At 41.2% G+C, this 25575-nt stretch overlaps 1 protein-coding gene across 1 annotated transcript in view; it reads left to right on the top strand.

Annotated features, from left to right (window-relative positions):
- Nucleotides 1-25575, top strand: part of LOC141111750 (uncharacterized) — an 82046-nt gene that overhangs the window by 52248 nt on the left and 4223 nt on the right. Inside the window, exons 3-4 of the mRNA XM_073603887.1 lie at nucleotides 16127-16284; nucleotides 18281-18422. Coding sequence (XP_073459988.1) covers nucleotides 16127-16198 — 72 coding nt within the window. The 3' untranslated portion in view covers nucleotides 16199-16284; nucleotides 18281-18422. The remainder of the gene's footprint in view (nucleotides 1-16126; nucleotides 16285-18280; nucleotides 18423-25575) is intronic.

The raw sequence follows: 25575 nt of genomic DNA on the forward strand, positions 1-25575 counted from the left end.
GTTACTTTGCCAAGTCTGAGCAAAGTATAGATTCACATTAAGGTACCCTCATACTGTATGTGAGATAGTCATTGCCTGATCTGGCCAATTCAAGGTGGATCAGATGTCCACCTGACAAATTCTCTGTGGCATCAACAGACTGCAGAAAACATTATAGGTGACTATTCATCTGTTGTAAACAAGTTGAAGTCATCAATGGGATTGGACATTTTTTACAAACCACTACTATCAGCCTACTTTCACTCCTCTCTACTATATATAGTAAAAAAACTTGTATCGACGCCATCTAAATTCATGATGCAAAATACACAAATGTTCTTCATGGAAAGAACCAAGTATAGTCTACCCTACATACCTTCTTTCTTCACTACATTGAGCTTGTTATAAATATGAAGATATGATTTAGATCAGGCAGAGTCCAACCTTTTGACTTTCCTGGGCCACATTGGAAGAATAGGAGTTCTCTTGGGCCACACATAAAATAAAATAACAATAAGGACAGAAAAAGTTGGGCAGATCACAAGTTAATGTTCATTGATTTAGATAATGTACCCATACTAAATAATAATAATACCCATAATAAAACTTAATATTTTTGTAATATTTTATATTATAAAAGTAAAAGAGGGCATAAAACAAGTGCAATATTTTGGATGAACTAACATATCCATATCTGGTTGAATAATTCTCAAGGTGCTCATCCAATGTTTTGGTTGCAATTTTGCCCTTCGTGTGCTTAATCCTTGAAAATAGTTGCTCACAAATACACTGTAGGTGCTGCCTATGCAACTGATGACATAAATAAGGTGTGATTGTGAAGAGTGCGATATTTTTCTTTGAGAAGATAATACTTATACAAGTCCAGAAAAGAGACACTGTAAATTTTTTGTTCGGCCGCATGTGTTTACTAAGTGTAGAGGCATTTTTACGAGAAAAAAAAAAGTCTACATTTTTAAGTACGTTTCTGATTTTGTTTTGGGCTGCATTCATCACCGTCCTGGGCCACAGGTTGGATACCCCTGCTTTAGATAGAGGGTAAGGGTTCATTCAATAAAACTATGCTAACCAAACCTTTCTATCCCTCCTGAATTATTCTATCCTATACCTTCTCAGCTGCTTACTTACCTCAGAAGGAGCTACGCACCTTGGTTTTATGTCCCCTGGCTGCAATCCTCTTCAGTGCTTGCCAAGACTTTTATAGGGTCATCTTCTCAAACTAGAGAGAATCGGGATATACGTAGAACCTCACCTATTAAAATTTAGGATATAGTTTCAGCTGCAGTAACTCTGTCTGTAAATAATATCCTACACAGTGGCAATACTGTTTTAGTATCAACAACTGCAAGCACATATGTGGTCAGGTCATCTACAAACAGAGTTTAGGGCGAAGCACCAAGTGCGAAGTCCAGTGAATTCAGAGCAACCAATCTGAGTCCATCTGGTTCTTGTTTGCCTGCCTCAAAATATATTCAGGCCAGTTGCTATGGGTTATGGGGCTTTTTTTCGTAGGGGAGTTGGTAGCTATGATTTATTGATCCAATAATTGCTTAAAAAAATTCTGTTTCAATTTTTTTGAGATCTTGAGGGCCATAGGAGCAAATCTTACCAAAATTAGAAATGGCTTATTGTTTTATGATCAAATTGGAGGATTACACCACTTCTAAATGTGCTCCTTTGTTGTTTTATCTTCTCATTTGAGAAGTTCAGGAACCAAAGTGTATGTATCTATGTCACTGGGATAACCCCCCTTTATGAACGGAGGGAAAAGCCATGAGTCAATTTCAAGCAAGGAGAGGTTTTTTTTGCTCCTGTATGATTTATGCTTCCAGTGACAGAATGATGTGACATAGTATCTATTGTTATGTAAGAACAATGACTCCCAACCTAGTATTGTCTGTGCAAAATGGCTGCTGCATCTTTTGTCAGTGACAACTGCCAGTTATCATAAAGCCATAACGCTTATATTGATAGTCACAGGTTTTTATTAGCTGGGTTCGTATTGATTGCATAAGTACTGTATGGTAGCGATTAGGTAGTGGTGACCTGTCATACGGCCGAGATACAGCACCATAATTCATTACTGGCTGGAACTAGAACATCACACACCTAAGCCAAACAATGACTTTCTTTCTAATGATTAATTACCAGCAGCTGCATTATTTTCTCTAACGTACATACGGTTTGCCTGGATGGTGTCTGCATGGTGCTTAACCTACAAGCTGCCAAAGGCAAAACCTAAAGTATACTCCTGCAAAATTCAGTATTTTAGCAGGGAAATAAATACAACGGACAGAGCCCAAGGCTTTCACTTTTTACTTTGGCAATCCCTAAGTTTAAGAAGCAGCTTGGCCTTAAAAAATAGCGGTTGGTTGGTAACCTAGTGTTCTAAGAAAACAAATTCTTTATCGTATGATTCTGCAGGCCTGAAATTCTCAACTCTGCCCACTGTGGTTTCTTTGCAGTAGTTCAACCTATAGGCAATAAAACAAACTCCTAGGGTTGTTTTTTTTTTAAAGCTAAATTCCAGGAACTAGACAAAATCTACCAATTCAGTGGGGCCCGCCGCACCGAAAGGATTCGATGAATATTTAGTCTAGCGATGCAGGAATAAGGTGTCTTACATATCCTATTGCTCAGCCCGGCAGGTTCCAGCGCTGTTCTGCCCAAAGTTCTAGGATGTAGGGGGTCCTACTGTAGCGCGAAACACGTTAACTTTGACTTGACCCCACACTGTCCGTGATCATTTTATAAGAAGGTGCTAATAAAGGTTGAAGAGATGCAACAAATTTAATTTGTCTTTCTTCACTGTGTATGGGCTGTGCTAGCACCTTAGCCAGGAAGTGCAGTGGAAGAACTGTTGATTACTCACCTGGAGTGGCTTTCTTTGTGTTTACTGTAGGGGGTCCCTTTACATCAACACCTACAATGCTATTGGCCCTACATTGTAAATGGAGAAGGCGAGCATGCGCATTAGAGAGGCGGCAGTGCTGGACCAGTTGCCCGAATGACTGGAGCCAGAAATAAGGTAAATATTACACTTTACCCCTGCTGCACCCCTAGAATAAATAAGCATGTAACCCTTGCAGTCCAGGGATCCCCACTACAAGGGTCATTTTTTTTTATAATTGCCAGAGCTCAGCTTTAAACCATTGCGTTGGCACTATCCCTTCCACAGTTTTACAAACACACACAATACATACAATCAGTGCTGGGAAAAGGTCATCTACAGCTCAGGGCAAATATGCCAAACCGTGCCCCCCACCTCCAAGATGTATGAGCTTTATGTGTCAGCAAAAATCCCCCACCCCCCCAAAAAAAGCACATATTTGCATTAACCCCTAAAATATCCCCTCCTCTCAGTACAAATCTGTCCCCCTGCTTAAATGCCCCCCCCCCCCCCACCTCCCCAAAAAAAATCTCCTGGCACAAATTTTCTTCCTCTTCTACCATATCAGCTTTTCTAGAGCAAACCCCAAAAATCGCCACTCCTAGCATAAATCCTAATCCCCCCACCCCCCCATTCACACACAACCCCACCAAATCACCACCCCTGGCACTCCACTCCTAAATTTCCTCTCCTAGAACCATTCTTATCCTCTCGAAATTTCCCCTCCCAGCACAAATCTCCTCCCTCCAATCTCCTTATGACACCCCTCACCTGAAATGATACCACAGTGCCCGGGGCAGCCGTCCCTCCTGCCCACCCCTTGTCCTGGCCCTGCATACAATTTGCCAAGTCAAATACCAGTATGTTTTGTACCACTGAAATAGTTCTGTAAACATACAAGGAAGATTTACAAATTCCATGAAGACTGGGTTACTGGTGAGAACTGAATCCAGGACTGCAGCGCTGCCATTAGGCTAACTGCTATTCTGATGAGGCAAAGTATGAAATAAATCAGTGCTGGTATTGCTCCATAGGCATGTCTAAAGAAGTAAGAATTGCTAAGAGCCCGATTTTGTATTTGGTCAGCTTGATCAGTATTACAAAATTCTGGCATTCCCCATGCAGGGGATTTATAATAGAGGAATCTCTTACTTGGGAGGTGTCAGAATGCTGATAGGGATGTGAATCAATGCCATTACATGCAGCACAGTCTACCTTCAGTGCTCACTGGAGTCAATGTGAATCACAGTCAACCAAGGAATACGGAAGATGAGGCATTCTCAGCTGAAATTACACTTGAGAAATAGATTGCAGTTAAAGTGAACCTTTCACAGCCCTGGGCAAACTAAACTAAACACATTATAAAACAATGCATAGAGCCAAGATAAACGAGAACTGCCTTTCAGAACAATTCAGGTAGGCAGCTGAAGTTATATGCAATTCTCACTTTTTGCCTGAACTTGACCCTTCTCCCTCCCACCTTTTGAGCCTCACTATTGGTTAGCAATTCACTTGTCACATTACAGAACCAACCAGAAGGCTTGGGAGGCATTCAGTGTTAAGGATAAGATCAGCATGTAACTTTAGCAACTTATTTTCTATGGATCTATTTGTTTGAATTGCCCAGGTTTGTTACAGTTTTACTTACTCTATGTATAGCTATCCCTACAGCTGCATCACATAAATCAAATCACAGATGTCATTTCATAGAAGAGTGACAGCAGAAAAAATACCACGTGGTCCATCAAATCTGTCAATTTAAAAAAATATATATACTTTATATTGTCAAAAGTATTGGGACACCTGCCTTTACATGAACATGAACCTTAATGGCATCCCAGTCTTATGCCCCATACACACGGTCGGATTTTCCGATGGAAAATGTCCGATCGGAGCGTGTTGTCGGAAATTCCGACCGTGTGTGGGCTCCATCGGACATTTTCCATTGGATTTTCCGACACACAAAGTTTGAGAGCAGGATATAAAATTTTCCGACAACAAAATCTGTTGTCGGAAATTCAGATCGTGTGTACACAAATCCGACGGACAAAGTGCCACGCATGCTCAGAATAAATAAAGAGATGAAAGCTATTGGCCACTGCCCCGTTTATAGTCTCAACGTACGTGTTTTATGTCACCGCGTTTAGAACGATTGGATTTTCCAACAACTTTGTGTGACCGTGTGTATGCAAGACAAGTTTGAGCCAACATCCTTCTGAAAAAATCCTAGGATTTTGTTGTCGGAATGTCCGATCAATGTCCGACCGTGTGTACGGGGCATTAGTCTGTAGGGTTCAATATTGAGTTGGCCCACCCTTTGCAGCTATAACAGCTTGAACTGTTCTGGGAAGACTGTCCACAAGGTTTAGGAGTATGTCTATGGGAATGTTTGACCATTCTTCCAAAAGCACATTTGTGAGGTCAGGCACTGATGTCGGACAAGAAGGCCTGACTCGCAGTCTCCTCTCTAGTTCCTCCCAAAAGGTGTTCTATCAGGTTGTGCAGTCCAGTCAAGTTCTTCCACCCCAAACTTGCTCATCCATGTCTCTATGGACCTGGCATTGTACACTGGCCCAAAAAATTTGGTGGAGGTGGGATTATATTGTGGGGTTGTTTTTCAGGGGTTGGGCTTTGGCTTACCTCCACGCCAACCTTATTTCAATGGAAAGCGCACTAAGTACCCATAAATTGTTACATTCTAGTTACTTTTAAACATTCATAATTGGAATAGTAACAACATTAACACATATTACTATGATACACCAAAATAACAGAAATAGAAAATTTAAGAATCAGCAATTAAACTTACAAAGGATCTGAGGGTCTAACCCCTGCACTCTTATACCTAAATGTCTATATATCACAACAGTACACCACTCCATAGGAGCTGCAACATCTTTCTTCTTCCTTATCTGCAAAAGATTATACAATATCATTATATATGTTATAAAATAATAATCAACAAATTAAGTGCAATACATACTAAAAATTGCATACTACCACATTTCTTTTTTTATCATAGAAATAAATATATATATAGTTCTTATTCAAACCATGTAGATGTAAAAAAATTAACTGATATATCCACCAAACTGTGATCTTTAATTTTCTGTGCAGTCTCTCCAACATATATTAACCACTGCATGCCCAAGCCTTTTTCTGACACTTATTGCTTACAAGTTAAAATCAGTATTTTTTGACAGAAAATTACTTAGAACCCCCAAACATTATATATATATATATATATATATATATATACACATATATATATATATATATATATATATATATATATATACATATATATATATATATACACACATACATATATATATATATATATATATATATATATATATATATATATATATATATATATATATATATATATATATATATATATATATATATACACATACATATACATATATATATACATACATATACATATACATATATATATATATATATATATATATATATATATATATATATATATATATATATATATATATATATATTTAGCAGAGACCCTAGAGAATAAAATGGCGATTGTTGCAATATTTTAGGTCACACTGTATTTGTGCAGCGGTCTTTCAAATACAATTTTTTTTCAAGGAAATACACTTACATGAATTAAAAAGAAAAGAAAAAGTAATTTTAGACCAAATTTTTTGTATAATGTGAAAGATGATGTTATGCCAAGTAAATAGATACCTAACATGTCATGCTTTAAAATTGGAATGGCAACAAACGACAGTACTTAAAAATCTCCATAGGCAATGCTTTAAATTTTTTTAACGGTTACCATTTTAGAGTTACAGAGGTTACAAACTATTGCTCTTACTCTAACGATCGTGATGATAACTCACATGTGTGGTTTGAACACTGTTTACATTTACAGGCATGACGTATGTATGCGTTCGCATCTGCGCATGAGCATGGAGGGATGGGGCACTTTATATAAAAAAAAAATTAAAAACAAAAAAAATTTATTTATTTGATCATTTATTTTTATTTGTACACAGTGCCTTTAAATTTTCATTTTTGATCACTTTTAATGCTTTCACAAGGAATGTTAACATCCCCTGCGACAGTAATAGTCAGTGACAGGTACTTTTTAAGCAGGGATCTGGGGTCTATAAGACCCCAAATCCCTCCTTTGCACTTAAAAGCATTCAAAACACCAAGTTTGGCTGTTTTAAATACTGTAATTCTTTAAAATCTGGTGCCTTTAATTCTTCAGTAAACCGGAAGTGAAGTCATGACACTAGATCTGAGACCCGATCAAAGCCGATTGCGGCATTGTTCGGGCCTCCGGCCAGCCGGAGGATGTGTCGGTTGGCCGCATCAATTGTTATCATAAGAAAGCCAACCATCGGCTCTAAAAAACGGTACTGGGGTGATGCGTGCATCACCCGGTACAACCCCTTAAAGCAGAAGGCCGCATATTGCGTTACGTCGGTAGGAAGGGTTTAAGTTACAGGGACAGATTAATACATAAATTGCATATGATGTCTTCCATCTATGGAAACCCCAAATCATGTATTTCTTCCCTCTTTTGGGATGCACAAAACCAGGGCTTTTTTTCTCAAACAATGGGTGCAGGAACTCCCCCCTTTTTGAGTCAGCCCTTGTCTCTGCCCCCCTACCCACCTCTGAGCAACGTCCCTTGGTTTCACCACTACCCACCTTCCAGTACTGCCCTTTTTAGAGAATACAGAACCAAGTTTTAATTGTGGTAGTGGTAATTTGTATGAAATTTGTTAAAGATACCAAGAAAAGCAGGAAAATAGATCCCATGCAGAAAGCACCAATGGACCACCCGCAACAAAATACCCCTCCTGAAGCAACAAAAGATCCCCAGCAGCAATAACAGATCTCCCTGCAGCCAACATCAATAGACTCTGCAGCAGCCAACAACAATAGAACCCCCAGTAACAATGGATCACTCACAACAAAATACCCCCTCCCCCAAAAACAACAGACCCCCAGCAGCAACAACAGAATTCCCTGCAGCCAGCATCACTAGATCCCTCCCAGCAACAACTGTCCTCCAGCAACAGAAGACCCACCCCCAGCAACAGTAGATCCCACACCAGCAACAATAGACCTTCTTAGCAAAAATAGACACCCCCTGCCCCGCAAAAAAAATCCCCTCCAGCAACAATAGACCCCCCCAGCAACAATGGATCACGCACAACAAAATACCCCCTCCCCCAGAAACAATAGACCCCCAGCAGCAACAACAGATTTCCCTTCAGCCTGCATCACTAGATCCCTCACAACAACAACTGACCCCCCAGCAACATAAGTCCCACCCCAAGCAACAGTAGATCCCACACCAGCAACAATAGACCTCCTTAGCAAAAATAGACACCCCTGTCCCACAGACATAGATCCCTCTCCAGCAGCAATGGATCACTCACAACAAAATACCCCCTCCCAAAAAAGGTCCTCCTCTCTGCACCCTTGGTAGTTCTATGTTCGGAATGTATTAACATATTCCTCAATGTTCTATTTCTTCTGTATGCTTTCAATGGTATCTGATGCAAATATTCTATCTTGGGGGAAGGCCCATTGCAAAAGTGGCCAATGTTTTCTAATTATTTTAAAAACATCTTCACTATAGCTATGATATTGCAGGGAAAAAGGTAAGCATTTACTACCAAATTTCTTCTCTCTCTTAAAGCGGAAGAAAACCAATCCATTCAACCTTTTCAAATAAGTTACATTTCTGGCACGTGCCAGGAATGTAACCCTCCCATTGGTTGTGCGCTCAACCAGACAGTCAAACCATCCAATCGCTGGTGTCATAACTGATCACATGAGCAGCATCATGGCAGTTGTAGATTAAACAGAGGCCAAGATGGCAGCTTCCTTGGCTGAAAATGATAGGAGGGTTTACTTCCACTTTAAGGATTCTCTGTGTGTGATCTAATATTCCAAGTTCCTGCTTTATCATGTTCTCTGGGTATCCTCATTTTTTACATTTTTGGCAAATTTCATCTACTCTTTCAATCTTCATCTCTTCATTACTAACAATTCTTTTCACTCTATATAGCTCACTCTATATAGCTGGCTTCATATGATAGACCTAAATACACGAGGGGGGTGAAAACTGTCAAAAAGCAGCAATTGATTTCTGTCAGTGGGTTTAACATAAATGTCAGATTCTATTCTACCTTTTTCAATATAAATATTGGTGTCTAAAAATGTCACTGACTTTCCTCGGTTTGGTGGATACATTTGGTGCATAAATCAGTTAAATTCTTTACATCCACATGGTTTGAATAAGGACTACGATCTATATTTATTTCTATGATAGAAAAAAAGAAATATGGTAGTATGCAATGTTTGGTATGTATTGCACTTTATTTGTTGATTATTGTAAAGGAAATTTGTAAGTTCTGTATATAATTGTGTTCTATTTTGAATGTATTGCAAACTGCCCTCACTGTGCACACGGCACTAATAATGTTTTCATTACATGTTTACATTCAATCGAGTCCTGATTAGAATTAGTCTGCCTATGTTACGCCCCTTGTTACCATAAACGTACAATTGTAATATTAATAGTATTAATGTGATACCTACATAATCATATGTATAAAAACCTTCAATTGCATCATAATGAAGCTAAAAGATGCGGAGTGTATCTTTTGTGTCTGTTCCCTACTGCAATAGTTATTATTAATTTGGAACCACTAATCAATATAAGGATAGGAGTTGCCTATCTGTAAATTCCCATGTCAATTATTTTTATAATCATTTGTAGATTAAGAAGAAGAAAGAAGTTGCACTTAATTTGTTGATTATTATTTTATAACATATATAATGATATTGTATAATCTTTTGCAGATAAGGAAGAAGAAAGATGTTGCAGCTCCTATGGAGTGGTGTACTGTTGTGATATATAGACATTTAGGTATAAGGCTCCATTCACACCTATGCATGTTGCTGTTGAGCATTTTAGCAGTGCTTTCTGCTGTGCTTTCTGCGTTTTTGGACACCCGTTTTTGATGTGTTTTACATTTTTGATTCTTTTTTCATTTTTATTTGGCCAATTTGTTGTTGGGCAGATTAAGTAATGCAAAACGCATCAAAAATGTGTCAAAAACGCATCAAAAACGTGCTACATGCTTTTCTGCTGCTTCTCCATTGAAGTCTATTGAAACGATACAAGCAAAAAAGCAGCATTTTGCATTTAGAAAAGTCCCTGACCCTTTCCAAAAGTGCAGAGGCACAAAAATGCATTGATGTGAATATGTTCCACAGGAACCCATGTTAAAAATAATGTCCTGCAGTATGAAAAAAATGCATTAGTGTGAACTGAGCCTAATTGTTGATTCTTTTTTTTTCTATTTCTGATATTTTGGTTTATCATAGTAATATCTGTTAATGTTGTTACATATCCAATTATGAATGTTTAAAAGTGAATGCAGGGGCGTCGGGAGGGGGTGGCTAGCCGTGGCTGAAGCCCCGAATGTGCCCCCGAAAAGCCCCGAGCCTCAGGCATGCAGCTCTTCATTACAAGCCCCGAGTGGCGAGCGCCAGGACCGATCTGATCCCGAGCGCCGGCGAATTTGGCCGAGTTTGGCCGAGTGCCGTAGCAGGTCCCGCCTTCTGGAGCCTGCAACGCCTATGATGGACGTCCCCCTGGTCCAATGCTCGGACCGTGGGACGTGTGACGTCCATCATAGGTGCTGCAGGCTCCAGAAGGCGGGAATTTCAATGCGGCCGCCGCGCCACTGTAAGATCCCCGCTCAGCGCTCAGGCGGCCCGCTCTCCTCTCCTCCTCGGCTCCTCCTCGTCCTCTGACTGCCTGGCTGCTGTGACACCGCACACCACGGCTGAGCTGAGGTAGGTCAGACAGTGTATGTGGGTCAGGCTGGTCAGTGTAGGTAAATGTCAGTGAAGGTAGGTCAGTGTAGGTAGGTCAGTGTAGGTAGGTCACTACGGTCAGTGTAGGTAGGTCAGTGTATGTAAGTGTCAGTGTAGGTAGGTCAGTGTATGTAAATGTCAGTGTAGGTAGGTCAGTGCAGGTAGGTCACTATGGTCAGTGTAGGTAGGTCAGTGTATGTAAATGTCAGTGTAGGTAAATGTCAGTGTAGGTAAATGTCAGTGTAGGTAGGTCAGTGTATGTAAATGTCAGTGTATGTAAATGTCAGTGTATGTAAATGTCAGTGTAGGTAAATGTCAGTGTAGGTCAGTGTATGTAAATGTCAGTGTATGTAAATGTCAGTGTATGTAAATGTCAGTGTAGGTAAATGTCAGTGTATGTAAATGTCAGTGTAGGTAGGTCACTACGGTCAGTGTAGGTAAATGTCAGTGTAGGTAGGTCACTACGGTCAGTGTAGGTAAATGTCAGTGTAGGTAAGTGTCAGTGTAGGTAAATGTCAGTGTAGGTAGGTCAGTGTATGTAAATGTCAGTGTAGGTAGGTCAGTGTATGTAAATGTCAGTGTAGGTAGGTCAGTGTATGTAAATGTCAGTGTAGGTAAATGTCAGTGTAGGTAAATGTCAGTGTATGTAAATGTCAGTGTAGGTAGGTCACTACGGTCAGTGTAGGTAAATGTCAGTGTAGGTAGGTCAGTGTAGGTAGGTCACTACGGTCAGTGTAGGTAGGTCAGTGAATGTAAATTTCAGTGAATGTAAATGTCAGTGTAGGTAAATGTCAGTGTAGGTAGGTCAGTGCAGGTAGGTCACTACGGTCAGTGTAGGTAGGTCAGTGAATGTAAATGTCAGTGTAGGTAGGTCAGTGTAGGTAGGTCAGTGTAGGTAAATGTCAGTGTAGGTAGGTCAGTGTAGGTAGGTCAGTGTATGTAAATGTCAGTGTATGTAAATGTCAGTGTAGGTAAATGTCAGTGTAGGTAAATGTCAGTGTAGGTAGGTCACTACGGTCAGTGTAGGTAGGTCAGTGAATGTAAAGGTCAGTGTTCACTACCGTCAGTGTATGTAGGTCAGGTAAGTCACGGCCCAGCCAAAAAAAAAAGCCTGCATCACGTGTACAACTTCCCCCCCCCCCCCCCCCGGGTCCGGCCTTGGACTTCGGGCTGAAGCCCCTGGTCTTTTTGCCACCTAGCAACGCCCCTGAGTGAATGTAACAATTTTTGGGTAGGCACTGTGCTAATGTGAGAAAAATAGAGGCGAGCTAAATAAAAAAAAGATTACAATGAATACAGATGTAGCACCCTAGAGTTTAGGCAGGGATGCTCCTCACAAATTTACTTGCCAGGAGTAGTTATCCTGGTTGATTGTTAGAGATCTATTAATTTCTCCCTAAGTTAGGCCTTATTGCACTTTTCTCTTCTACCACTAGGTGGCCAAGTACTTGGTGGTACTAGATATGAGAAGGGCAACTCAAGGTCAGGTTATGGGTATATGGGGTATCTGAGCCAATGGACAGGGGTTTTCTTAAATCCCTTGGCCTGCTGGGAGAGCCTATATATTCGGGTGGAGTCAGGTGATCTGTGTTCTGTGCCACCTGGACGGCTGTCTGGGTGGACGTGTGTTGTGTTGCCCCGGGCTGCTAGGCCAGGGATTGGGCCTATCCCGGGGGCATCTGGCTGCTAGGCTGTCGGAGGGCCTATCCAGAAGCACATCGAGTGAACACATTTTTTCTATATATATATATATATATATATATATATATATATATATATATATATATAGAAAAAATGTGTTCACTCGATGTGTTCTTCAAATAAAATCACAGCCGCTTACCAGACCAGTTGGATCTCAGTTTATAGAGATCAGATGTGCTCAAGCAAATGGATTCAGCACGAAAAATACTCTCCTCATAGTCCTGAGGACTATGGTAACACAGCTACGTGGTAACATCTAAGGAATGCTGCTCTACACATTGTGTTTCCCTGTAAGAGGCATCAGCTGGCACCTGTAGGCAAAATTCCCTGTTGTTTTTACAGGCTGACATTCATTCTTATTGCCACCCCCACGCATCTGAAGCTGCAGCACATTTCCAGATGGGGGAAATCGCATGGTGCAAAAGCACCATGCAATTTCCCTTTGGCTGCATTTTTCATGAAGGTGCAGGGACCTATTTTCCTGTGTTTCCTGCAGGTACAGCAGCCCATTTAAATGAATGGGCTGTTGTGCCCACAAAAACACGAAACATAGCAAACGTATTGGTGTAAACCTGACATAATAGTCAGCTAAAAGGAAATACAGTATCTCACAAAAGTGAGTACACTCCTCACATTTTTGTAAATATTTTACTATATCTTTTCATGTGACAACACTGAAGAAATGACACTTTGCTACAATGTAAAGTAGTGAGTGTACAGCTTGTATAACAGTGTAAATTTGCTGTCCCCTCAAAATAACTCAACACACAGCCAATATTGTCTAAACCGCTGGCAACAAAAGTGAGTACACCCCTAAGCGAAAATGTCCAAATTGGGCCCAAAGTGTCAATATTTTGTGTGGCCACCATTTATTTTCCAGCACTGCCTTAACCCTCTTGGGCATGGAGTTCACCAGAGCTTCACAGGTTGCCACTGGAGTCCTCCTCCACGCCTCCATGATGACATCACAGAGTTGGTGGACGTTAGAGACCTTATGCTCCTCCACCTTCCATTTGAGGATGCCCCACAGATGCTCAATAGGGTTTAGGTCTGGAGACATGCTTGGCCAGTCCATCACCTTTATCCTCAGCTTCCTTAGCAAAGCAGTGGTTGTCTTGGAGGTGTATTTGGGGTCGTTATCATGTTGGAATTCTGCCCTGCGGCCCAGTCTTCCGAAGGGAGGGGATCATGCTCTGCTTCAGTATGTCACAGTACATGTTGGCATTCATGGTTCCCTCAATGAACTGTAGCTCCCCAGTGCCGGCAGCACTCATGCAGCCCCAGACCATGACACTCCAACCGCCAGTAATCCATGTCTTTAGTCAGCTTGTCTTCAGCAAATTGTTTGCGGGTTTTCTTGTGCATAATCTTTAGAAGAGGCTTACTTCTGGGATGACAGCCATGCAGACCAATTTGATGCAGTGTGCGGCGTATGGTCTGAGCACTGACAGGCTGACCCCCCACTCCTTCAACCTCTGCAGCAATGCTGGAAGCATTCATACGTCTATTTCCCCAAGAAAACCCCTTGCATATGATGCTGAGCAGGTGCACTCAACTTCTTTGGTCGACCATGGCGAGGCCTCTTCTGAGTGGAACCTATCCTGGTAAACCGCTGTATGCTCTTGGACACCATGCTGCAGTTCAGTTTCAGGGTCTTGGCAATCTTCTTATAGCCTGGGCCATCTTTATGTAGAGCAACAATTCTTTTTTTCAGATCCTCAGAGAGTTCTTTGCCATGAGGTGCCATGTTGAACTTCCAGTGATCAGTGTGAGAGAGTGAGAGCGATAACACCAAATTTAACACGCCTGCTCCCCATTCACACCTGAGACCTAACGAGTCACATGACATCGGGGAGCAAAAATGGCTTGGCTGCAGAAAAACGGACTGGGGAATCTCTGTCCTCAGTCCCTTTCTCTATCCCAAAAGTGAGACATCAGAGCTCTGTTTAGACCCCTGATATTTTACCAAAGCTCCCCAATGGGGCTCCTAAAAAATTGTAAAAAAAAAATAAAGAAATAATACATTATTGTAAAAAAATATTGTAAAAATAAACTACTAACACCAATCGCCGCCCTACTGACATTGTCCACTACTCTACTGACACCATCCTCTGCCCTACTGCTATATATATATATATATATATATAGTGCACACTTATATCTGGATGAAATTTTAAGGGCATTCAAGAAAAATTATAGGATTCAATGATGGCAAGATCAAACACTCTGACAACTGATTTTTCAGAAATCTGAGCAAAAGTTTGAACAAAATTCTACTGGTGTATGGCCAGTATAAGAGGACAGAATGGGTTTCCTTTACCAAACTGTCTTTCAAAGCAACTGTCTCTATAGCTTCACATTAACAAATTAGCAGCAACGAAAATTGAAGCTTGTCAATGAATGTCTAAATCTAATTGGTTACAATAGGAAAGTATGAACAGTTCTTATGAACGACTATTTAACCCCTTTGCGCCTAAGGGTAAAACAAATCTTAATGCTTAAGCACAATTTTTCACAATGTGTTAGTAAAACCGTACATATCATCGCAACTACTTTGTCCATCCAGGTGGATTATACCTTGTTTTTTCAGGACAAATTGAGCTTTCATTTGGTGGTAAATGGTAATGGATATCTCCTGATTTTGATTTTTTTTTTTTATTATCAAAGTAAAACTGATCCTAAATAGTAAAAAAAAAACATTTTTTTATTTTAAATTTAGCTCTATATGTCTTCTTACAACCATAGTCTACCACCAAAGAACAACCCCAAATAAATGATCCTGCTCCTGATGATTGCAGCGATACCACATATGGGTATGTAAATTATTGTTTGAACCCATAGTACAGCCCAGAAACAATCGTGTGCATTTTGCTTTTTTTTTTTTCATCCTACCTAAAACACATTGACACTGACACTAACTGACACTGGTGCTAATTAAAAATAAAACAAATCCTCTCCAAAAAAATACTGACCCTGACCTTGTCCTTTGACCCTGACCTTGGCCCAAACACTAACCCTGGTACTGACCTAGATCAAAACTTGCACTGGGTATTTTTTGGTATTTTTCTTTTATTTTATTCTTTTATATTATTATTATTATTACACCCACTTTTTTTTCTCTCTCTACAAGGGAAGAGAGCGATACATCCTCCATTCCCAAAGAGATAAAACATGGGGCGGGCTTCACAGTGACTGATCACTGTGGTAGCCAATTAGAGGCCTTCACAGCGATCAGGTGACCCGAAATCAGGAGTTCTGGGTCCCAATCGTTAGTACGGGGCCTGGGGCTCTCGGGGAGACCCCGACCTCTGTGCTGGGAGTATGCAGCACAAAAAAAGGTACGTAAATATGCACCCCCTACAGAAATAAGCCCAGTCCAGTGGGGCCGCATATTTGTGTGAGGTCGGCATCAAGGGGTTAATATAGGAGGCCAGTGAAAGCAAAAAGTTGGACCGAGTTGGAATCCTTCCATGACATGAAGCAATGCTCTGTATACCATGATGCACATAAAAGCAATGATCGTAAATGAGATGTTAAGGTACAGGCTCACATACAGGAAATACTGTGTGTCATTCATACAACAACTGAATATATTATTAGGTGCAATGATGAAGGATTTATCTGGTCAAAGCTCTCCCTTTTATTTTATGGCAGAACTCATTGACATTAACACCTGGACCGATAGAGTGTAAAGCTGACAGCTGGAAGTATGTGGACATTGTGTGAAGAATGCAGCTAATTCCCGCGTCATTGTACTGTGTGGATGGATATAATCTTGCCGTATGCTTCCTGTGCGCTTTCTTTACAAGCAGGTGAGGCTTATTGTGTTTTTTTGTAGCCCATTGTCATAAACTTCTCAAACATGCCTCTCGACTTCTCAGTGTGCTGCTTCTCCCTTCTACACACTGTAAATAAAGGGCCTATTTACTCACCATGCTGAGATGCAGGCGCCCAGGCCCCTTTAACCCCTTTCCCCACAACTCCCTGGATCCCTGGACACATCAGTAGGTGATATGTTCCTCAGCTTTTCTCACTCAGCAACTCAGAGAGGCAACAGCTGATGAGACAGAGGTAGTTGGGCAGGTGATGTGCAGCCAGGTGAGAGGCTCCCTACGAGAACCAGTAAGAACCAGCGTGCAGGCAACTCGGTCAGAGCCTAATAGAATGCAACTTCTCTGGAAGCTACTGTGGAAACCACTACCCAACTGCTACCAGACAGTTTCACTGGGGTAGCTCTTTGTCCTTGGTCCTTGGTTTTCTCCAGCTGTTTGCCTATTTTACCCAAGCTGCCATGGACTTCTCTGTGGGGGCGCTGTTTATGAGGATAAGCACTGTCAAGCCAGTGAGGAGGGAGTGGGGGCAGGACTGAGACAAGCTCTGTGTGTCCCGTAGACAGCTTGCTCTGGGGGCCAGGAGTGCCAATAGGGGACCCGAGGAGAGGAGGACCGGGGCTGCTCTGTGAAAAACCAATACACAGAGCAGGTAAGTATGATGTGTTTATTATTTTAAAGAGAAAAAACAAGGATTTAGAACCACTTTAAAGTGATTGTAAAGTCTTTTTTTTTTTAATAATAAACATGTTATACTTATCTGCTCTGTGTAATAGTTTTGCACAGAGCAGGCCCGATCCTACTTTTCTCAGGTAGCATTCAGGTGGCACCCCTGGCTCCTCCCTCCTGCCTCCACAGCAAGCAGGTGCTCCCGATCAGCGGCTCTGTGTGTCCATTCACACACAGAGCCATGGTGTGGCGCCGCCCCCTCTGTCTCCTGATTGGTTCACTGACTGTGATTGACCATTGGCTCCCGCTGCTGCCAAAAGCAATTTAGGAGTGTGAGCCGGGAAAGGCAAGACTCTAATGGACATCGCTGGATCGAGAGGGGGCTCAAGTAAGCATTGGGGGGGCTGCTGCACACAGAAGGTTTTTTACCTTCTTGCATAGAATGCAGGAAGGTAAAAAACATTGTGCTTTTACAACCACTTTAATTTACACTAATTTCCTTAATCATCATAACCTGGGGTATAAAGTTACTTTTCACCTAAGAGTGCCTCACTTTCTTTCTAATTGTGTTGTCTCATCTGTGATTCAGCAGGACTTTGGGGTAGGTTTGTTAGGGGGGTTAGTTTATATCAGGTTTACACTAACACTCTCTATATACCCATGGTAATAATAGCTATTCACCATACATACCACTCTACTGTACAAAAAAAAAAAAAAAAAAAAGAAGTCACATCACATTTCTATTTTTTGGATCCAAGTCTGACAAAGCTAGGGACTGGTGCTCTATGCCCAATTTCTCTAAATATTGTATGCAGACTTCACGCCCAATCAGAAAGCCACATTTCAAGTCTTAAGGAGATGTAAAAATTACATGTGATTCTTCTGCTGAGAATGTTATTCTTTGGCTTCAGCCTTTGGCAAGATAATTCAGGCTGACATAGAAGGGCCTACCTCACCCTCCTCGTGTATGATGCATACTAATTGCTGTCGAAGATATAATAGGCCTTGCATTACCTTTAACTCTTCCTGGTCTTCTGAGAGTGAATGATACTGATCTGCGAGGAGACGTTGTCTGATGAAACATATGCAATACATCTAGAGGATATCAGTGCAATATCACGCTGTAATGTTCAAATGCACTGCACCTCACCATATTTAATTTTATCCTGTGCTATTAGTAGACATGTTTCTAATAATATATATAGAAGAATCACTAGTATGCCTTTAATATCCATGAAGGTGCAATGCAATGACATCATAGTTCTGCTATAATGACATCATGTCACACCAGTTCTTAATACCTCCCCAGGACAGAAATCAATAGAAAATCTATCCCGTGGGACAAGAGTGACAATGTGACCACACAAGAGAAAGTTTGGAAGACAGGGCAGAGAAGTGCTACCATATAACAGGAAATGCCTGAACAAGGACCTTCGTTGTATGATTACCAGGTATTATTTTAATTAAAGCTAAAAATACTAAATATTGTAAATTACTTTTTAAATTAATTTAAAACATATGCAAGATTTTATTGATTAGCACAGGCAGTTCAATGATTGTGAAAGACCTGGGGCTTCCTTGGCCACTTAAAGGAGAGGGCGTTGATGGAAGGAGGAGTGATGTGCTAAACTTAGGGGGTAGCTAAACTGTGCTAATAGTGGGAGGCGCTTAAAGGGGCATGGTTGAATTAAACCTGAGGCTACTCACTGTATACACGGCACATATTTACCATATTCCCTCTAACCACAAGATATGCGTTAATTGCTGTGCCACAAGCAAAAGTCTAATGCCCCGTACACACGGTCGGATTTTCCGACGGAAAATGTGTGATAGGACCTTGTTGTCGGAAATTCCGACCGTGTGTAGGCTCCATCACACATTTTCCATCGGATTTTCCGACACACAAAGTTTGAAAGCAGGCTATAAAATTTTCCGACAACAAAATCCGTTGTCGGAAATTCCGATCGTGTGTACACAAATCCGACGGACAAAGTGCCACGCATGCTCAGAATAAATAAAGAGATGAAAGCTATTGGCTACTGCCCCATTTATAGTCCCGACGTACGTGTTTTATGTCACCGCGTTTAGAACGATCGGATTTTCCGACAACTTCGTGTGACCGTGTGTATGCAAAACAAGTTTGAGCCAACATGCGTCGGAAAAAATCCTAGGATTTTGTTGTCGGAATGTCCAAACAAAGTCCGACCGTGTGTACGGGGCATTACAGACACAAATTAACATCAACACAATCTATTTAAAAAAATGAAACTCTTCAATTACAGATATTTTCTGCACACAGAATATAGACAGGGAGTTAACACTATACCGGAGCCTATTTTAAAACAAAAACTTAATTAAGATAGTCAGTGACTACTTAGTAACCATTAATTATCGAGAGAATAAACCCTTTGGTCAAGAGTGAGCAATGTATATTATAGCATAAAGAGTGCAGGGTCAGAAGTTTGTAATCTACAGAGTGCAGAGTCAGGAGTATGTAATGCACAGACTGTAGGGGTCAGGAGTATGTAATGTATAGAATGTAGGGATAAGGAGGATGTAATGTACAGAGTGTAGGGATTAGGAGTATGTAATACAAAGTTTGCTAAGGTCAAGAGTGCTTAACATAGTTCAGCGGTCAGGAGTACATAACGCACAGAGTGCAGGGCTTGTGGTGCATAATGCACCAGTCAGCAAACATTACAAAGAGTGCAGGAGTCAATTCTCCCACCTTCCCTTATTACACATCTGTCCCCCCCTCCATCCCGTACACATATTCCACCCAATACACATCTCTCCCACCCAGTACACATCCTCCCCAGTACACCCCCCCCTCCCCCAGGACACATCTCTCTCCAACATCCCACCCCCCAATACACATTTCACCTCGCCCCTCAGTAGTACACATCTCTCTCTCCCTTCCCTCATGTCCACTCAACCTCTCACTTCCCTGAGGTTTAAAGACATCAGAGATGCTGTTGCATTATGAATGCTGCAACCAAAATAGAGAAGATGCACCATCTGATTTACAAGCATTTGTTTGTCCTTTTTCTTGAATAGCCTTCCTTCAGTAACCACCTGGCAGCATGTTTTTTGCGTTGTCTTTTTTAAGGTTCTTTGCAGTAAACCAAGGAAGCATAAAAAAAACTCTATTGTGTATTTAGGCTTTATTTAATCGCTTCAGCCCCGGAAGATTTTACCCCCTTCCTGACCAGAGCGTTTTTTGCGATTAGGCACTGCGTCGCTTTAACTGACAATTGTGCAGTCGTGCGATGAGGCTCCCAAACAAAATTGACGTCCTTTTTTTCCCACAAATAGAGCTTTCTTTTGGTGGTATTTGATCTCCTCTGCGGTTTTTATTTTTTGCGCTATAAACAAAATAAGAGCGACAATTTTGAAAAAAAAAACGCATTATTTTTTACATTTTGCTATAATAAATATCCCCCAAAAATATATAAAAAAACATTTTTTTTCCTCAGTTTAGGCCGATCGTATTCTTCTACATATTTTTGTTAAAAAAAAATCGCGATAAGCGTTTATTGATTGGTTTGCGCAAAAGTTATAGCGTTTACTAAATAGGGGATAGTTTTATGACATTTTTATTGATAATTTTTTTTTTTACTAGTAATGGCGGCATCCAGCGATTTTTATTGTGGCTGCGACGTTATGGCGGACATGTTGGACATTTTTGACACATTTTTGGGACCATTGTCATTTATACAGCGATCAGTGCGATTAAAAATGCACTGATTACTGTGTAAATGACACTGGCAGTGAAGGGGTTAACCACTAGGGGATTATGTTCTAGGGGAGTGATTACTAACTGTAGGGGGATGGGCTGTGTGTGTGACGTCACTGATCTCTGCTCCGATGACAGGGAGCAGAGATCGAGTGACACTGTCACTAGGCAGAACGGGGAGATGCTGTTTACATCAGCATCTCCCCATTCGTCCTTTCCGTGAGGCGATCGCGGGTATCCCCGCGGCGATCAAGTCCACGGGACCCGTAACCCGACTCACGGAGCTCCCGGCCGGCGCGTGCGCGCGCTGCCGGCAGTGCACACGCAGTGGCATGAACATATGAACATATGCTGAACATATGAACTACTTACAATTAATTTCACGACGTATAGAGTATTACAAAATATGCCTACAACATGCACAAGCTATCTATCCTTCCTAGCAAATAAGCATGTACAATGTATGTGATAGGCATACACAAAACAGTTACTTAACTTGATTCTTTCTGGTGATGGAATCTACTTTCAGGATCTTTCAGATTGCCTCTTGCTTCTCAGAGTCCTGCAAAGCTTCTTTGTCTCTAGCACATGGCTGTGTTTACTTTGTTCGGCATATGGCTTGTTCAAGTCCTCCTCACCTCCCCCTACTTCCTGTAGCATTATTTCCTGTCCTGAGCTTATGAACCAGTCCAACTAGTTCATTAGCATATGAATAGGGAAAGTCCAGCCTCCAAAAACAACACTTGCAAACAAAGTGCATTACTCCTATATCTATGCTATAAAAATCACTAAAATAGCCATAGTAACAAACCATGACTAGTAGGGATTATGAGGAGGGAGCAAGAAATATACAACTCACATTTGAGAAATTGGCAAACATGAAGCTGCATGCTTGCTTGTTCACACATTAATGAACATATAGAATTTGATTCATATTAAATAGAGTGGATTCTTCTGTTAAAAAAAAAACAAAACAGAGGGGATATTACAGCATTCTCCCTTTTAGACTTTTTTTAAAACCAAAATAATTTTTGAAGGCTTTTGAAAGTGAAACATTATCAATGCATGCTGAGGCACCTAGCTTGTGGCAACTTTTACCAAGCAGATGGCTTTGAATTCTGCTCCTGATGGGGAGATATTTCCTCGCTCTCTTTTCACTGCATTATTGGAAACCCAGTGCTAGCACATACAAAAGCAGCAACATCAGTAACACTGGCAATAACTTACAGTACATGATGGAAAGCTATTTTCATTCCACAAAAAAATACTATAGAAAAGTATGAATTAAGCATACCTGCACTACCCATGGTCTCATTCTTCCAGACCTCAGATACTACAATAGCTCCTGGTAAGGGGAAGTCCTTCCCTTGGTTGTGTCATGTGACACAGCAGAGAGAAGACTGCTGTGGTACCCGAGATCTACCAGAACTTTGAATTAAAAAAAAAGAAAGAATTGCTGGTGGTCACAACGCTGGGACCTTGGGCACCCCAACATAAATGTGGGGCACTTGCCTGAGGTGTCCAGCATTAGCGATGCCCTTGGTAATTGGGTATGTATATACTCACGCTTAACCCCTAAAGGGGCCTTTACTCCCCAACAGCTAACCTCTAAAGCCAGTCACAACCAGGTATCCTCCAGAGGTTGCTAGAGGTTCCTTAAGCTGTGGCTGCATCTGATGGTGTCTGCATAGTTACGGGACCAACACCACTTGGCGAGCCTGTGTCAGGCCAATGATCCTTTTATCTATCTGTAAGAGTGGAATTCTGACCATCAATGTAAGTGGCATTTTCCCAACAACCCCAGTGGATTTCTTTTAGCAGGAATTCCCCGAAATCTGAGATTTGTTTCAAGGGTTCCTCTGCAGCAAAACTGTTAAGAAAGGCCACTCTAAAGTGAGCTCTTCCTTGACCTAAAGTGCAAAACAGAACCACAACTGATATGTGCGGCACACTTTGAAAAACATTGACCTGAAAGAATTATATTGGTTGATTTGAACAGTACCAAGGAAACGTATAAACTGAAATATCACGTATCCATTAAGAACAGGGAGCCCATTTAGAACAGGATGAGCTTTATGCAGTACATGAGCACCCAACCGTATAAAATCAAGTCTATTCTCAAACAGTTTTCAGTAAACACCTTGGGGCCTACTAAGTTTCTGAGTCTAATTCAGGCTGGATTTATATCTTTAGTGCCTGGGGGTATATTTGACATTAATAATTTTGCAGCTAGAGGACAGAAATGATATCCAGTTCTATGCGTAAGGAGAAAAATCTGAAACATATCCAACTGGTTCTTTTTTAAATAAATCGTTGTTTTGGTAGCATTAAATTGCACCAGATAAAGAGAGGCACTAATTCTCTCTGGAGGCTGCTGTGGGTTGCACTATGCATGTTTTTCTTTTCTAATTTTTTTCTGGCCTACTTATGAGCACTTGCATTTGTAGAAATATATATATGTAGGCATATAGTTTATAATTAGGTAATATTTGTAGTATATGGAGGCTCTGCTGCCTGCTTAGTGCAGGTTCAAATTCTGCTCTGCTTTCTGCATAGTACATATACAGGCTGTGCTTGATGCAGGCTATACTGCCTGCTTATTACATAAGTAGGCTCTGCTCCTTACTTAGTACATATCTGAGCTTGGCTCCCTGCTTAGTACATTTGCAGGCTATGCTTTCTATTTAGTACACATACAGGCTCTGAAACCTCCTTAGAACATACAGTATATGGGCTCTGTTATTTGCTCATATGCAGGTTCTGCTTCCTGCTCAGTGCCTATGCAGAGTCCTGCTTACTACATGTGTAGACTTTACTTCCAGCTTAGTTCATGAGCTCCACTTGGCTCCCTGCTTAGTACATTTGCAGGCTATGCTTTCTATTTAGTACACATACAGGCTCTGAAACCTCCTTAGAACATACAGTATATGGGCTCTGTTATTTGCTCATATGCAGGTTCTGCTTCCTGCTCAGTGCCTATGCAGAGTCCTGCTTACTACATGTGTAGACTTTACTTCCAGCTTAGTTCATGAGCTCCACTTCCATTTACGTGCATATGCTTGGCTTTACTTCCAGCTTAGCACAAATGTAAGTTCTGCTTCTGGATAGTAAATGTGCAGGTTCTGCTTCCACCTTAGTATATATACAGGTTCTACTTCTAGCTGCAGTCCTCCAGCTGTTTGGCTACTACAAGTCCCATCATGCTTTTGCCTCTGGGAGTCATGTAACTATCAGTCTTGCAATGCCTCATGGAACATGTAGTTTCACAACAGCTGGTGGGCCACAATTACCCTCCAATGTAAATTTTACAGGCTGTGCTTCCAACGTAGTACATATGAAGGTTCTACTTCTACTTTCAGCTTGCTTAGTATATGTGCATGCTCTCCTTCCTACTTAGTTGTGTTACAAAAGGGTGTGCCTTAAGCCGTGTATACACGACTGGACTTTTCGACCGTGTGTGGGCTTCATCGGACCTTCAGCGGACTTTTTCTGTCGAAAATCAGACAGACTTTAGATTTGGAACAGGTTTCAAATCTTTCCGACGGACTTGAGTCTGGTCGAAAAATCCGTTCGTCTCTATGCTAGCCCGACAGACAAAAAAGGACGCAAGGGCAGCTATTGGCTACTGGCTATAAACTTCCTTATTCTAGTCCCTTCGTACGTCATCAACCAACGGACTTTCGAACGTACTTTAGTCCGTTCGTGTGTGGGCAAGTCCGGGCGTTTCGAAAGTCTGTCGTAGCTCTGTCGAAAGTCCGTCGGAAAGACCGTCGGACCTTTGATGCTGAAAAGTCCGCTCGTATGTATGCACCTTTACTGAGGCTTTCACAGTGCTACTTTTCCATATTAGAAAAGCAGTTTGTCAGTTTATGTCTACACTATATTACCAAAAGTATTGGGACGCCTGCCTTTACACGCACATGAACTTTAATGGCATCCCAATCTTAGCCTGTAGGGTTTAATATTGAGTTGGTCCACCCTTTGCAGCTTTAGCAGCTTCAACTCTTCTGGGAAGGCTGTCCACAAGGTTTAGGAGTGCGTCTTTGGGAATGTTTGACCATTCTTCCAGAAGCAAATTTGTGAGGTATTTTTGAAAGCCGTTCAAAAATACTGGAATGAGAGGACCTTCTCAAACAAAAACCACATACACTGCTAAAAATGTGTTAATTTAGCAACCAGCCATTTAAAGCTGGGTTCCACCCAAATTTTGAACAATATCTGTATGTATTCTCTTCCTTGCCTAGATGCTGACATGCCGTTTAAAAAAATTTAAATCGCCGTAATTACCTTTTATTTGTCTATTCTTCTTTGCACTTCCTGGTTCTCCTCCCGTGGGAGTAGGCGTGTTTCTAGCCTCTCCCAGACTCCTGGGAGCTAGTCTCAGGCTTCCCAGGATGCCACTGAGCATGTGCGGGAACGAGCGGTGAATGCTGGGAGCACAGCATTCACCACATCCAGGAAATAAATGCTTGTGGGCTTCAAATGGCCACAATGAAGATGGAAACCGCCTGCAATGAATAATATAAGTTATTCTTTCCGACGAAATCTGACACAGGCGGACATATTACACACAATATGTGAGTATGTAATGCTGAGAAGAAAAGTTTGTGAATGAACTAAAAAAAAAAAAAAACGATAGATAGGTGGACCCCCACTTTAAGCAGCTGGGACTGTCATTTACTAACAATTTAAAAAGGACTTTCTTTTCTGGTAAATATCAGTTTACAGTTTGTAGCAGGTTGTCTATATTGTACAGATGTGCCATTTCAAAGGCATCTCCCAGGCATGTTATTTAAAGGAATTTTGCATTTTTAATGTTCCACTTTAAGCATTGGTAAAACTGCTGTTCCCCACCAAATGGAATTTCT

The sequence above is a fragment of the Aquarana catesbeiana genome, linkage group LG11 (assembly GCF_042186555.1).
Source record: "Aquarana catesbeiana isolate 2022-GZ linkage group LG11, ASM4218655v1, whole genome shotgun sequence".
In the NCBI taxonomy this organism is placed as follows: Eukaryota; Metazoa; Chordata; class Amphibia; order Anura; family Ranidae; genus Aquarana; species Aquarana catesbeiana.